The following is a 15,428-nucleotide window of genomic DNA, read 5'->3' on the forward strand; positions in this document are numbered from 1 at the left end:
CAAGCATGCTTTTCTTCGGAGGGAAAGGGGGATTCCATGTCTTAAGAGGACACTTCCAAAGGAGGTGAGGAAAGCCACAACGAAGGGAAAACTGCAGCAAAAAGAGCTTGGGTCTGCGGTATTAGATCAACAATCAATCTCATTGTCATTACATTAAAAAAGCAAAAACTTTTCATGTACAGGACAGCGTCAGAAAACCTAGATTCCATTGGTAAATATCTCAACAAAGTATTCAATGTTCATCACGCGTTTAACTGAGCATTCGGTGGTAAAGCCAATGAAATGGCAATTACTACCCAAGGGGTACAAGAACTTCAGCATGAAGTTGAAGTCTCCTATCTGCCAGCAGAATGCAAAGAGCTTCTTGAGACTTCATATTGCAATTCAACATGTAAACTACACATTTTCAAACCAATCACTTGCTCAGCATTTGATTTCTTCCACAGTTTTAGGTTTTGGGGGTATCTACCACATTCTCATTGGACCCGAAACTGGTCTCAAACCCTTGCTGATTGGTTAATGCTAGCAGTCAAAAGTTAATAAAGTCAAAAAGAGAAGAGCTCTTTGCTTTTCATTCCATGCTGGCTGAGATGGATGATAATCCTTTGGCCCTGCCTTTCCTTTCATGGTTGTCTTGCCACTGGTTGTCCTGGCAGAACCTTGCCATTCCATTCATGGTCGGGTTGAAATCTGTGTCTAAAGTAAGAGTAACTAATATTGGACAATTTCTAGCCATAAAGCAACCTCATAATGCATCCATTTTCTGTGTGGTAAAGAATACTCCAGAGTAGATGGACAGTGAAACAATGGTGTATTTCTACAGCAGGTGTGTCATGTCATATTAAAAAATACTTGAGTAGCACCAATGAATGTGTAAAATAGTTAAAGAATGAATAAGACATGAGGGAGCCAGGAAGCTCCCCCCCCTAATAGAGAATCAAAACTTGCATACAGATGCCTATAATGCATTTACATTCTGACGCAAATGTGATAAGGAGATCACATCAACCCAGATATAATGTACAACTGCGATCTAGATTAACATTGCCCAGAAACCAGGAGCTGAGACAAATCTCAAACTACAGAAGATTAGACTGACATGACTCCTTGGCATCACGGTAATAGGTGCAGCAGATGGTGACTTTGTTAAATCTTTCTCTCTGCTTTAAAAGTCATTCCGAACCACTTCTTTTTGTTAGATTTATCTCTGTTGGGGGATTCCTCAGATGTGCCTGCCTTTTCTTCAACAGCTGAAGCTCCCAAATTGCTGCTATTGGAGTGTCTTTTCATCTGTGGTACTAAAGAAAATGAGGCCTGCACTTTTTCTCTCGACTTCAGGAGGTCATCTACCTGAAATTCAAGCAATGCACAACTCAAATTACACTAGATTCATAAAGAGCTAGACAGCAACTTCAATTATGCCCTGCACAAATCTGGGACAACTGTTCAGGGGCATGCAGGGCAGTAGTAGAACAAGCAGATAAAGAAAGGACACAATGCAATGACAAGCTTTCCTGTGGGAATCACACTACAACATAAGATGAAATCAGCCTCTAATAAAGCATATAATAAGTGGATGACGTAGCCAAAGATTCATTCACATTTCCTACAAAGGGATGGTGCAGATGCAAGTAGTAATACTGTCATAACATTACCCCTAAATGGAATGAAAATCATTGCAAGTTCATCCAGAAGTTAAGACAAAAAAAGAAAACGGTATCAATAAGCATGTTTTGTTATCATTAAATGGAAGCAGAAAACATACCAAAGTTTTCTCGTCTTTAAATTTTTTGCTGACTGCGGTAAACCGAGCTAGGACCTGCCAATATGCACAAATTACTTAAAAGGTTATACAGGAAGCACCAGAATTTGACAGATAGGAGAACATTAAAGTGGACCACAGCTGACCTCTTTATACTCTGTCTCAAATTGTCTCAACTCATTCTGTTTGTTCAACAGTTGGGCTTGAATTTCTTTAAGTTTCTCAGCAGAAGCTTTGAAGGATTCAACTGAAACTGCCTCGATTGTGTAGGTTGCACTTTTGAAGAAATTGTCACCTGACAATAAAGGCTAACATTCATGTTTATTCTTTCTTCAAATTTTGAGATAACATACAATTTCCTAATTCCCTTTACCATAAACAGCAAATATGTGTGTTCCTGCATGCAATTCTGATACTTCACATGGCTGCAAACCTTCAAGCTTTCTGAAGAATGCTGACTGTGGATCTTTTGCCATTGCTAACTAGAAATTTTTTAAAAAATAATGAGGGCATGAGGCCCATCCATCTGATAAAAAAGAACATTTCTAGTGAAATACAGTTTGAGACTAGAGGAGAAACTCACCGTAGTCATTGTCACATCTAGCCTATAAACTTTAAAGTGTAAGAAATACATTCCTGCAGACGTAACTTTCCCGGTCTTTACACTATTCTCCTGTAAAATTTAATCAGATGAGCAGCATATTATCAGAACCTGAAACCACTTCTGAACATATCATTTGTAAAGATCACAATAGGTAGACAAGTGGCCTCATACAAGCTACCAGGAAATAACAAGAAATGCCCAGAGAACATCCCGCTCACCATAGATCTTACATTGCGGATGATACACCATTCAGAAAGAAGGAATATACGAAAAAGTGCTTTTTAAGCACAAAGACACACTACAAAGGCTCCAAGATACATTTGGATTGACAATATCCATGAGCTCAAATAAATGGAAGTGACGCCCCTTTTCATCTGCCATGAACATTTGGCATTTATGATCTTTATTATTGCCTTCCCAGTGAAGTGCTATTTTGTACTGGAACACTCAAAAAATCAATTTGAGTGTTGCATCATACATCCCATTTTTTCGTGTGCATCACTGCTTATACACAAAACAAACAACTACACTTCATTTCTGCAAACCGGAAGAAACATGTTTTGGAGTTTCCAAAATAGAAACCTAAAACCAGCATTCAAATAATTAGGGTCTTCTGCCTTCCCTTCTCTTGTATATATGAATCCCATTCCATGGGGTGACGCACTATTTGTTGTTAAATAATGGAAGGATCCTTTTTTGGAGTAATTTATATACAGACAGATGGAAGGATCCTTTTTCAAAGTAATATCTGATATGCAGGTAAAACAAATTAAGCTTAACTCCTTTATAAAGGTTAAATGTTCAGCATATATAAACATCAATGCCTTGCTATAATTTGGCATATGGCAATCGACCAACATATCTACAATCCATGAAAAATATCTTAAAAGGTAGAGATCGAATAGGAGTCATCATCATCACTTTCCTTATAGAAGTTCTCCACATCACCATCATCATCATCATCTAAACCTTCCCCTACGCCAAATAGAAGCATTCCTTTAAGGAAACCAAAAATATAGCACTAATGTGACATATGATTGAACGTAAATGTTCATGCATCACAAGCCGGAGACTGGAGCTATAAGATCCTTACACACACAGCATGTTTTCACATGACAAGATCATTGCTAGTTCCCTGTGAGTGATTAAGATTTTGAAAGGGCAAAGAGCATGATGTTCAATAAGAATGAAAGAAACAAAGAAAGATATGAGCACGTCTTTGCAGAACCGCAAAAATAAATGAAGCTAGCTACATAAGAAGTAAACAAGTTAGTGGCTAAGGAATCTCATTATCTATACAGGTAATATTCTCAAGTCACATGGATTGTAATTCTGTTTTCAAAAGATCTCGAAATGGATCAATTCAGACGAGATATCTCAGAATCAAAGGAAGCACCTGCAATAGCAGAAGATAATGGCCTTTACCTATCAATGGCAATGGTGGGGAGGTCGTGGTCCACATAGACAAGGTGAAATTAGAACAGATATCTCCAAATCGAGGGAAGCACCTGCAATGGCAAGAGATAATAGTCTTTACCTGCCGATGACAAGGGTGGCAAGAACTTGGTCCATACAGCCAAGGTCTACACGCATGACACATTGTTATTGCCCAATTTATTGTAATGACTTTGTAGTGCCCTGGTTGGGACCCCACGTGTGTAGGTGGGACCCCACTTGTGTAGCCCTTGATTGACTTGTAGCATGTCTGGAAGTGGTGGGGCTAAAGAAAGTTGTGATTGTTCTTCATTGATAAGTTTATGAGGTTGTATTGTTGACCTTCAACAAACTCGGTTCACACTATTCTAACTATGTTCACACCCAACAGTTACTTAGCTAGGTTCACACTCTTCTAACTATGTTCACACCAAAGCTTTAATAGGATACACATTAAGTGTAACATGGACATACTAGTTTTGAAGACGGTGATGGTAACACTGGTAAAACTAATTTCCGATGTTAAATGTAGATACTTCAATCACAAAATGAGCCTCGAAATTGTATTGTATGGTTCAAGATACTTGTTTACATATAAATTTATTTCAAATATCTTTAACATTTTCACCAATATTATTGTGCCATGTCTTGATACACTATGCTATTACTAAAACCAATTTGAGAAGCTATTTATGTAGTGATGGATGCTTCAATTACAAATAAATACTTTAGTTTATCAAATGCCAATATCCATTCCCTAACACCTTTTGAATTTTGTTCAGCTGGAAGGTATCTCACCTGGGATACCAAACCAAATCCATTGCTGTCTTCCCGTTCAAAGTACAGAAGCTGCAACAGAAACACTCAGAGCACAATCACAAGATAAACATTTCAATACCTGATGTTGAGAATGCTAGATTTACCTTAAATTTACTTTGTGTTTGGGAGGTTACACGGACCACAATTCCAGCATTGGCTTCTTCCTCAGAGATAGTAATCTCATAAAAATGAGCAAGCTGTTTGTCCACCTGCAGAACAATAACAAGAAGAACTCTTAAATCAAAGAAAAAGATCAGATTCACTGATCACAGAATGAGTGTTGTATAGAAACTTGCCCTATCGCTGACAGGTCTCCCCAGTGGAAGTGGCCTCACTGTTATTGTTCCATTGATTGCCTCTTCCAGTACATAAGGGGAAATTGATGTCTTTATAGGAACACCTAGCTTGCTAAAATGGAAACATTGTTCAAAATAGATATATTGTGTTTCAGTGTACACACATGATCAAAATTGAATTCATGTAAAACTGAATCGATTGCACTAACAATTTCAAGAAGCCTGTTCTCATAATATACCTGAATAAAGCTGCAAACATGGTGTTTACTGTCCCAAGATTTGAAAGGTCGAGCTCCATCCCAAGATCATCAATGTCTACAGCCTGGAATTAAATTAACAGACCGTGTAAGATCCATATCAAGAGCCCGTGACTCTGCATATATGTAGAATATACAATTTAATTCATCATCATATTGACATGCAGACATTGATAGGCACAGATCCACATCTACAAACACATAAGATATATGCAGAACATGTTTTACTGCAGTCAATTAGAATTCACATCAATACCTTAAACTCAGACATGTCATATTGATGCCGTTTCTCAGGATCAGATAAAATTCCATATGAGTATGCACAAGTCACATATGAACATGTTTTACTGCAGTCTATTTGAATTCACATCAATACCTTAAACCCAGACATGTCGTATTGACATCGTTTCTCAGGATCAGATAAAATTCCATATGAGTATGCACAAGTCACATATGAACATGTTTTACTGCAGTCTATTTGAATTCACATCAATACCTCAAACCCAGACATGTCGTATTGACGCCGTTTCTCAGGATCAGATAAAATTCCATATGAGTATGCAATCTCTTTAAACATCTCAGCTGCCTCTGGGGTATCCACGTTTTTGTCAGGGTGAAACCTGTCAAGTAATATTTAAGTTTTCCTTTCAAAATACAAGAGCAAGGACACATGTGTAATAGATGTTCTTTTTCTTCAGTTAAAAGAGAAAATTGTACTCCGAGAATGATGGGTAGCAAAATACAAAATCTAGTAATTAAATCACTAATGGAAAATTGTAAATATAGAATATATTGATATTGTATCCTAGAAATGCCCATAAGGCTTCGATGCCAACACTCCAAGACAAAGAACTTCAAATCATTTTGATGAGACTCCGCTATAAATATAAAACTGACCAATAATATTCCTTGAGATTGAGCTATCTAAAACTGAAACTGAAACGCATTCTACCTAAGATAATCACACTAGATGTTACTCGTGGGGTGTAGTGAGCAACGCGTGTCATGGAAATATTTCCAGCTTCTTATTGAGTTTCTGCAACCATCTATTAGGCAATACTTGGCTGGCTATCAGGTACCACTTCGTTATCAACAGTCCTTGTGGCCAGTGATTGGGTAACACTAGCCAGCTCAGCTACTTAGCGAGGGAAGCTGATCATGAACTGATCAGGAATAAAAGACTCCCCACCTTCTGGTTTCCATGTAGTTTCATACATAGGTGAGGTGATCGGCCAAAGGTGACCAGGGTACATAGTCAAGCACAGCTCAACACACTAGGTAGCTTAATCACACACATAGCTTAGTATTTAGTTCCTTACAAAATATTTAATCATGCGATAGTTAGATAATAAATAGGTAGAAACATATAATATCTACAAGAGAACACTCAACAATAATTAATTCCTTATTTAGATAGAAGAGAATGGCAGGGAGCCAACAAAGCAACAAACGTAATAATTAATCTTCCTTAAAATCTTCCATATTTTTCCTCTTACAAGATGTTATAGAGTGACTTGTATAGATGTGGGTGATGGAGGAGAGGTCGTGCCTCCATCACTTGCATTGTCCAAAGACTCTTCCTTAACAAATTCTTAATGAGCTCAGATCAAGTGTCTTTCTATATCCTACAGGGAAACTAACATCAAAATGTCATAAATGACCTCTTGTACTATTCCAGGAATTAACTTACATAGTGTGGTTATAGCCAAGCCCCATAACAAAAAGCTCTTTATAGATAGGATTTAGTTGCAAAAGCCCGCCAAATGGCCAACACCTAACATACCTTGGGATAGTGACTTGGATACGAACGAAACAAAATCAATAAAAGTTGTTGTGGTAATGGCAATCCTATGAGCCAACATTAAAGGGAATGGAATATTTTGTCATTCAATGCATATGATAAGTCAGTTGCAAATTCTCTAATTAAATGCATATGGCATGTCAATTACATACTCCCATATAGCAATAGGGAGTGGAAGCACTCAATGTAAATCAACAAGAACAAGAGAGGGAGACGGGTGCTTTATAAAGAGTTACCTTCGCCATAACATCCAACACTATAGGGAGTGAGATAGAGAATATTTTGTTATTAAATGCATATGATAAGTTGGTTACACATTCTCTTATTAAACGCATGACATGTCAATTACACTCTCGTGGACCTTTAATGTTAATAGCCCAGTAAGCATGCGTTCACATATTATATATGTTGAACTTGTTTCCCACACTCAGAACGTAGCATGTCAGCCAACTCCATGAAAATTTGGCTGAGTATCTGGGCAACTTCCAAGGTTTGGTTATGAATTTGTTATACCCACCTTCAATCTCATGCCAGACTTTTGTTACTTTGCCAATGTCTAAGAAGTACACCACCTTGCCGGAAATCGTTCTGTTTTCTTGGTCAATGCACCAAAGCTAAATGTTGATAGCATTTGCTACCCAACTGCACCATGTATGTTAGACTGCCCGATCCATGTAGAAGATGAGGTTTATGTGGAGTTTCTTATGTGTCATGTCATTGAAGAGCCACAAGTCCTTGCGGTGGCTTCAAGTTTGCTTCAATGGCATGTTGCTTAACAGAAATTGCAGGCCTCATATTCAATGACAAGTGTTTGAGGCACACCATTGCTGCTTTAAGCTGCTCCTTAATAATTTATGTCCATTCTTCTACGAATTCAGTCAAATCTATGGAATCAATTACCTTGTGAAGACTTGGTCCCCAAGTTTCTACTCAATAGAGGAGATTCAACATCACAAGGGTATCAAATAGCCACTATTTAGTTTTGGTTCTTGGAACAATATGCATGCACATTGTCTCTCAAGAGCACCGAAGGATGTATATCCATAAGAAAGTCGGGCACAAGCAACCTCCAATTCGGAGAATAACGGTAGTGAGAATGTTTCTCCTATGTATGTGCAGAATCATGGATATTTAACCTTTCCTCACCCAAGAAGAATTTTGGTTCTCATCTTGTTACCCATGTTTGGGTAGTGTTAAACACAGTCATGTTAGTTTCATCAATGTATTGACAAACCTTTGTCCATACAAAATGATTCTAAAGCATTTTGACATCTTGTAGTGCCTCCAAAGAATCGGAGATCACCATAAAGTCATTAGCACATAGTAATATTTGTATGGTTATACCCTTTGCAAGTGCTCTCAAGCCACCAAATCTCACGATGTAATGTGATACCTTACTTTTATAGAGGCTGATGAGGGTGGGTGATAGTGGGCATCCTTGTTTTACTGAAACCGTACCATGCATGCCTCCAACAACCCATTTGGAGATCGCACTTATCTTGATACAGATTCATATATGAGACTATTTTATTTATATAGAACAGGAATGAAGACAACATGTTGTCATGTAAAAGAGTGTGTATGCTACTGGAGCATGACTGCAAGGGCCTTGAACTGGAGAAGGTGTGATGTTGCAGAAAGATAATTCCAGTTGCTTCCCCCGAAACCCTTCATGAAAAATACAGCTCATATCAAATCAATCGGCATACAAGCATTCAAGGGGGCGTGCACGCCTTTGAGGGGGCACTTGGATCAATCCACAAACACGTGGAATTGTGATTCCAATCCGGTGGTTGTATACCTTGTGTCTAGGCCACGATGACTTTAATTTCTTTGAAACTGTGATCTTCAACCTCAGTGTCTAGGAAAAGGGCATGCGATAGATGACGACGTGAACTGGCAAGGCAAATTCTACCAAGAAATTGGAAGACTATTGGCAGTTATCGATATGGGAATCCCTATGATCACCTTGACCTTGCCAAGGTTTATGCTGATGTCATCTTTGCTTAATATATTCCCCAATAGCATGCCACTGGAAATGTTGACGACGTACTTCATTTGATTCAGGCTCAAGCAGGTAGCTCGGCATCTCATGTTAAATGTCAAGTGTTGCAAATAGTCTGAAATTGCATCAAAGAGCGTCAAAACATTAATAACAACCTACAAAAGCGTTGGAACATATTTCTTATTCACCACAATGATTTGTTGGAAGCTGGCCACCAGAGTCTTTGGGCCAAAGACCATGTCTGCTACTACGACGACAAAGGCACCCCATTCAATGACAAAAATCATCTTCACTTAGTTTTCTAGCACCATATATCTATCACCGTTTACAAACAACATTTATTATATTCGTCCACTATAATATGAGAGGATTGTTATGGTCATCAAGTGTTGAAGAGGGTTGTGATGAACACTTTAAGATCGTGGCTACACTCCATTCAATAAACAATGTGAGAACCATGGAAGAACCAAATCATACAGTGAGGCCCTTGAGAAAGAGATTTAACATGTAAAAAATGAGCCAGTGTTGAGACACCCTCATATGGTGACAATAACACAATAAGGACATGACAATTACTAATGCATCGCTAGCACACATAAGGAGTGATAACCAGGCTAAAATGAGCACAATCAACTCAAGTTTTAGTTAATGGAAAGGAGGGATACATAGGAGGACTGAGCTAGAGCTTAGGGTTGCCACTATCTTATGAGATGGCAGAGTGATGGTGGAGCATGGCCACCACATCGATGCCCATGGCAGCAGTGCAACAGCTGTGGCAGAAGAATCGAACCTCCTCATTGTCATCATCATCATTAAATAAAAAGACTACCATAAGTATTGATGACAACAAATGTCTTCTTCTACAAGCACATTTGCGTGCCCAAAAGGATATTGAACAAGGTTGTATTGTTCACAAATGACCCAAACCCATCCAACACATGTATGACCATGTGCAGGGCTTCGTAACTTGATGCATGTTGAATCCATGAACCCATTGAGATCATAGAGCCAAATAGAGCATTGATCCTCAGCTTCTTAATTAGTGCTATGTAGTAGTTGGCATGGCATGTTTCGAATCATATGGATGTAGTTCATGAGCATTTCGATTTCCCCCTGCTAGAGGTGTATATCCACACTCGAATTTGTTTACACCACTATAAACCAGTTTCTGGTTCGAGTAGTAATGCTCGTAGAGCCCTTACACTACTTCGCACTTGATCTCACAAGTTAGGTATTGAAGTTGCATCATGGTATTAAAATGTAACGAATTTGAAGACATATAAAGTATGTAATGAAGGCATGGTAGAGGATAAATGTCACATGCTCGACATATAGTGCAATTCGTTCAAGATATGCTGACATACTAAGAGGGAGTGATAACTTAAGTGCCATACTTAAGACACCACCTAGAAGGTTGAGTTCATATGTGTATGCTTTACTAACACATAGAGACTTTGTGCTTCAACGTATGAATACCCCTTTTTAGGAAGGAGACATATATCAAGAACACATGTATACTCTGGTCCCATAGGTCAAAATTGGCCTCTTTATGGACGATAAAAATTCTAATTCTAATTCTCTCTCTCTCTCTCTCTCTCTCTCTCTCTCTCTCTCTCTCTCTCTCTCTCTCATAAACATGCTGAAGATGAAATAAACAGTTACTTGAGAGCTAATTTCTTGTAGGCCGTCTTGATTTGCTGCTCGGTTGCATCCTTTGGAACTTCCAGAACCTCGTAAGGATCTCTCCTCGAAGTTGGAGAAGGTGTCCGGATCTTGTCATTAGACATCCTTTCCTTGTCTGAGACAAGGAATCGAAGAAATGTTTAGTCACAAATTCATACACCCGTGGATCTTTCAAATAGACGTTTCAGATTAAAAATTAGGGTTTGCTGAATAGAGTAAAAGAAAGGAACTTCGGGGATCAGAAATTTGGGATACGCGGGCGTTAGGAAAAGTTTCAAATCACAAGATTAGATTTGGAGAATCGAAGTTGAGCAAATTTCTGGGTGGAAGCAAATGCAAAAACAGACTGCAGAGAGGTTAAGGTAGTCTGCAGTCAAACATCGATCTGCAGAGCAGTTAGAAGCAAAAATAACAATCGACGGGTGTGGATGGCGTGGGCATTGACGCACGGACGGTTCGTTCTGTGGTGGGGATGGAATTAGGGTTTGGGGAGAGGAGGATACAGACAAATCAAATTGGTGAGATGAAGGTTAGGATTTGGGAGAGATTCTCATAGTTTGTTTTTTGGGGGGGGATGAATGGTCCAAGTGGGGGTGGGTCCATTTGTCTCCCTTCATAGGAAATCAATTACATTCATATACAATTGATAGAGAAGGTGCAAAGACAACAAACATGGAGAGTTTTATCGGTTCTTCAAAGCAAAAAGTTTGGTTTTGTTTCTCCTAAAGTTCGCACTTTGATACAATGTTGTGCCCTTTGATCACATTCTACTATTCTTTCCACACATCTTTGACCAAACCCAACCCTTCCACAATTTTTTGGTCTCATAGCTCATATTGACCTCCGAAATCAATAATAAAATTTCTTTGTCTATGTGTAAAAGCGCACAATTATATTAATGCTATGCAAAACCCACTTGTTACAACTTCTCGACCTTATCTATCCGCCTATATAGGGAGCAAGACATCCTATAAAACCATTAAAATGCTTGAATATCCACTTGAAGAAATTATCCTCATATGCGCTAACATCCAAGAAATTCACATGGGAATGTTTTTCAACTTCTTCAAATAGGCTTTTATCCCATCTCTACCATTAACAAGAAAGCATTATGAATATTCCAATTGGGTTGCACTCCCCAGTATCGTAAATTTTGGAAAAATACCTCCAGCTCCTCACTGTTGAGGTCTTAAATAACAACGGGTTAAAACTTGCCAAATCTTTGATAAATACTTCTAAATGATATGCATTAGGACATTTAATGAACCTATATGTATTGTCCTCTAATGGATTGATGCAAAAGAAGCATATACCTAGCCCTAGTCATCCCCTCTTTAAGGCTAGACCTAATGGGAGCTCACTCTCCATATGAATACCTTTGCACGAAATAGTAAATGGGAATGTCAACTACTTTGCAATATTTGCCACCACCTTGCATTTGATTCACATATATACTAATTTTCTACTTTGGGTGATAGACAATGATGCCATTCCATGATGATGCATATATATTTGTAGTGACTAGTAAAGAGCGTATAATATCCTTTAACCACCAATCTACCTAAGGTGCACGATTTGCTTTCATTGGCAATGATCCATATAACACTGGTATATAGTGTAATTTCTCCCAAATAAATCCATAATTTTGGGGAATGCATAACATCATTTAGCATCTTCAAATTTCAACAACCTTTGAGATTCATTATCAACTACATCTAGCAAGTCTACAACCTCCAATCAAAATAAAACGTTGAATTGAGATCTTGACTTCTCTTTTTGTGCCAATGTCACAATTGAGAAGAAATGGGCAATTCATTTTGTAATGAATTACAAAGTTCTTGTTTACTTCAAACAAAGATAAGGTGTCTTATCATGACCCTACCAATTGTTGTGCACATGATAAATGTTGAATCTACCCTCGTGTAAACATTGAACCTTGTTATCCCAAGCGTTCCAAATCACTTTCCATGCTAGAAATGAGGCGAGGCTTCCTCCAATTTATATGCAACCTTAAATCCAAGGCAAATTAGTCCCAATCTTGCACACTTCCTTCAAGATTTTCTTTCGAGGTCGATAGAAACATAAAATAATCATTTCCCAAGGCATCCGCTACTAACTTTCCATTGGAAGGAACATGCAAACCCACAATATCATCATTAGCTACGATATTGGACAACATTACTAACAATGGATGTGTAACAATAACAAATAATAGTGGACTTAGTGGACATATTTGCCACATTGATTTAGTAAGAGAAACCTTGGGAGTAACTCCACCCTTACACATCACATGAGGTGTTGCATTTTGTCACAGCAAAAAAATAAGTCATCACATATGACGACCAAACCCTATATTATATACATCACTATTGAGAGAAAATATGAATTAAATCATATGTTTTTTTCAAATCTAGTTACACCATAATCATTTATTGATGTTTTTGTCGAGCATAATCGGTAGCATTTGGGTATCCAATACATTATGCAATATATTTCTGCTTACAATAAAAACCATGTTGAGATGGGTGAATAAATTAGGGTGATAATTTCTAAAGCTTGTTGGATAATGTATTTGCAAACACTTTGTGCAACCGTCCCATCAATGAAATAGGCCTCAATTGATGAAATGACTTAGGTTATGGTACCTTTGGTATCAATTTGATTAGGCTCACCTTCGAACTCATGCAAGAAACAAATATCTCGACAATGTCGAAACATTTGTTTGAATGGTCTCTTAAGAATGCAAGCATATTTTTTTAAATACGTCATTTGTAATATCATCCCCCTTAGGGCCTCTACCATTTGGAAGGCGTAACAATACCTTTTCCATCTTGACTTCTTCAAAATCAACATACGATTCTTGACAAATATTTGTATTTACATTACACCCAATTGCATTTTAAAACTATTGTCTTGCTTTCAACACATCCTCATTGATAATCGACCCTAACCCAATCAAGTCCTTAAAAAATGAAACACGTACCTCACTAACCTTATATGAGTCCACAAAATTATCATCTCTTATCTTAATTGGCACCACAATTGAACAAACATATCATGGTCTTAATCCTTGAAAAAACATATAAGATTGGGGCTAATTATCTATAAGCGCATGTCGTTACTAATGTTGTCGCGGAAAGTTGCGGCTTGCGACTTGGCTCGAGCGAGATCACCGGGGTCTCAAACCAAGGAGCTTAAGAATGAGTTCCGGTTGAGGCCTGCCGTGATCGATCCGGGCTGGTCACCGAAAGCCGGATACCAAGCACACATGCTTGTAGAGCCATATCCAATATGGATTTGTCGTATGTTTCCGAAAGATGAGCACACGGGCATGTAGACACAAAGTGGTAAGCACAAAACAGATGAGAGAAGAACGATACCTCCCTGGACACCACAGACAAGTTAAGAATATTGACATGGCTCAGAGAGAGAGAGAGAGAGAGAGAGAGAGAGAGAGAGAGAGAGAGAGAGAGACCCGTATACAACAATGCCAAATAATCGATTAAACACAGAGAAAGAATACAGATTTGGCCTTGGGCCAAAAAACAGAGCTTTGAGCTCAACAAACACGCAGACCGGTGAGTCTCTGGTCAGGAGCACACAGGCTTCCTACGTGAGCAGAGGCCTCACACCGCCTAACCGGCTGAGCAAAACAGGAAACCTATAGTACTCAAGAACACAATCTAGCACCACCTTCTCCTATCCAAAATGACGATGCCCAAAGCAGTTTTCCTCTCCTCCTTTTATAGCTGAAGTAGGATCGGTTACATAAGTAGTTATGACAATTGTTTTTGTCATAGATTTCCCAAGATTCCCTCGAATTCCCATCACGTCCTATTATTCTACCTCTCTTTTCGAGGTCCCGTAAGTACTCATAAAAGATGTTTTTTCTTTTACTTAATAATACTTCGATATTTACATTCGTTGTACATTAGTCCTAATTTATGTGCATACTTGCACTCCCTTGTTCACACGCATCTAGCAGACCTTTCTGCTAATGGTCGGAATCCTCCACGACAACGTAGTATTGCCTTCTTATAACTTTGATAATATAAACTATTCACGATGTCCTGTGACCAAACTCAATGATCCAAAAGTTCTTCATCATGTGGATTATGCATCAACAATACATTGCATCACCTAAGAATATGTGAAATTTTATTAATCGATTGTAGCCTATGTCATATAACATTAGTTACACAATACACATGGTGAATCTCTCTCTCTCATCCCCTCTCGTTTCCTTACCTTCGTCAGGTGCCTCCCCTTTGTGCACATACACAAACTTCAATCTCCAAAATGAAGCCTCTACCCCATGATTGTTTTGCAGTCACATCAATCAACCTAGACCATCTCCTTCTTTATCAATACATTTGCTCCTTTTTGTCAGTGTAATTCTTTAGTTGTGACTTCCTACAGACTACACGCAAAGTTTCCTTAAGAATGGGCAGTGCTCTTAGGCATTTGCCAAGCGACATCATTTTTTCGTTACCACCAATTGGGCTACATGAACATTTACACTTTCTTCATATCAAATAAATAGCTAGAAAACTTAGAACCCAAAATAAATTATTTCATACCCTCCATTGATTGTTTGTATGTGTGGCAAAGTCAATAGAATTGCATTCCCACTAATTATGAGGCATACTAGGAAATTGCAATGGTTACAACATCCTCTTTGCTCCATTTTTAGCATTCGAAGTTACTAAATATTCTTTAATTTTGCTCCTCTTGTGATGCCTTGTGTCTTTATGGTTAAAAAGGGAA

At 38.3% G+C, this 15,428-nt stretch overlaps 1 protein-coding gene across 1 annotated transcript; it reads right to left on the bottom strand.

Moving 5' to 3' along the window:
- Positions 1–812: 812 nt before the first annotated feature.
- LOC147852786 (chaperone protein dnaJ 15-like) lies at positions 813–11,102 on the bottom strand. The gene is made up of 11 exons (XM_087332949.1): positions 10,641–11,102; positions 5,669–5,792; positions 5,155–5,237; positions 4,916–5,027; positions 4,724–4,828; positions 4,599–4,649; positions 2,346–2,435; positions 2,136–2,244; positions 1,909–2,057; positions 1,766–1,819; positions 813–1,350 (listed from the first exon to the last, which is right to left on the bottom strand). Exons 1-11 carry the CDS (start codon positions 10,763–10,765, stop codon positions 1,147–1,149), a joined length of 1,206 nt encoding a protein of 401 aa, XP_087189075.1. The 5' UTR covers positions 10,766–11,102; the 3' UTR covers positions 813–1,146.
- Between the last annotated feature and the right edge of the window lie 4,326 nt (positions 11,103–15,428).

This window comes from Azolla caroliniana, unplaced genomic scaffold (assembly GCF_043228905.1).
Source record: "Azolla caroliniana isolate FFs.n. ecotype wild unplaced genomic scaffold, voAzoCaro1.0.p SCAF_17, whole genome shotgun sequence".
In the NCBI taxonomy this organism is placed as follows: domain Eukaryota; kingdom Viridiplantae; phylum Streptophyta; class Polypodiopsida; order Salviniales; family Salviniaceae; genus Azolla; species Azolla caroliniana.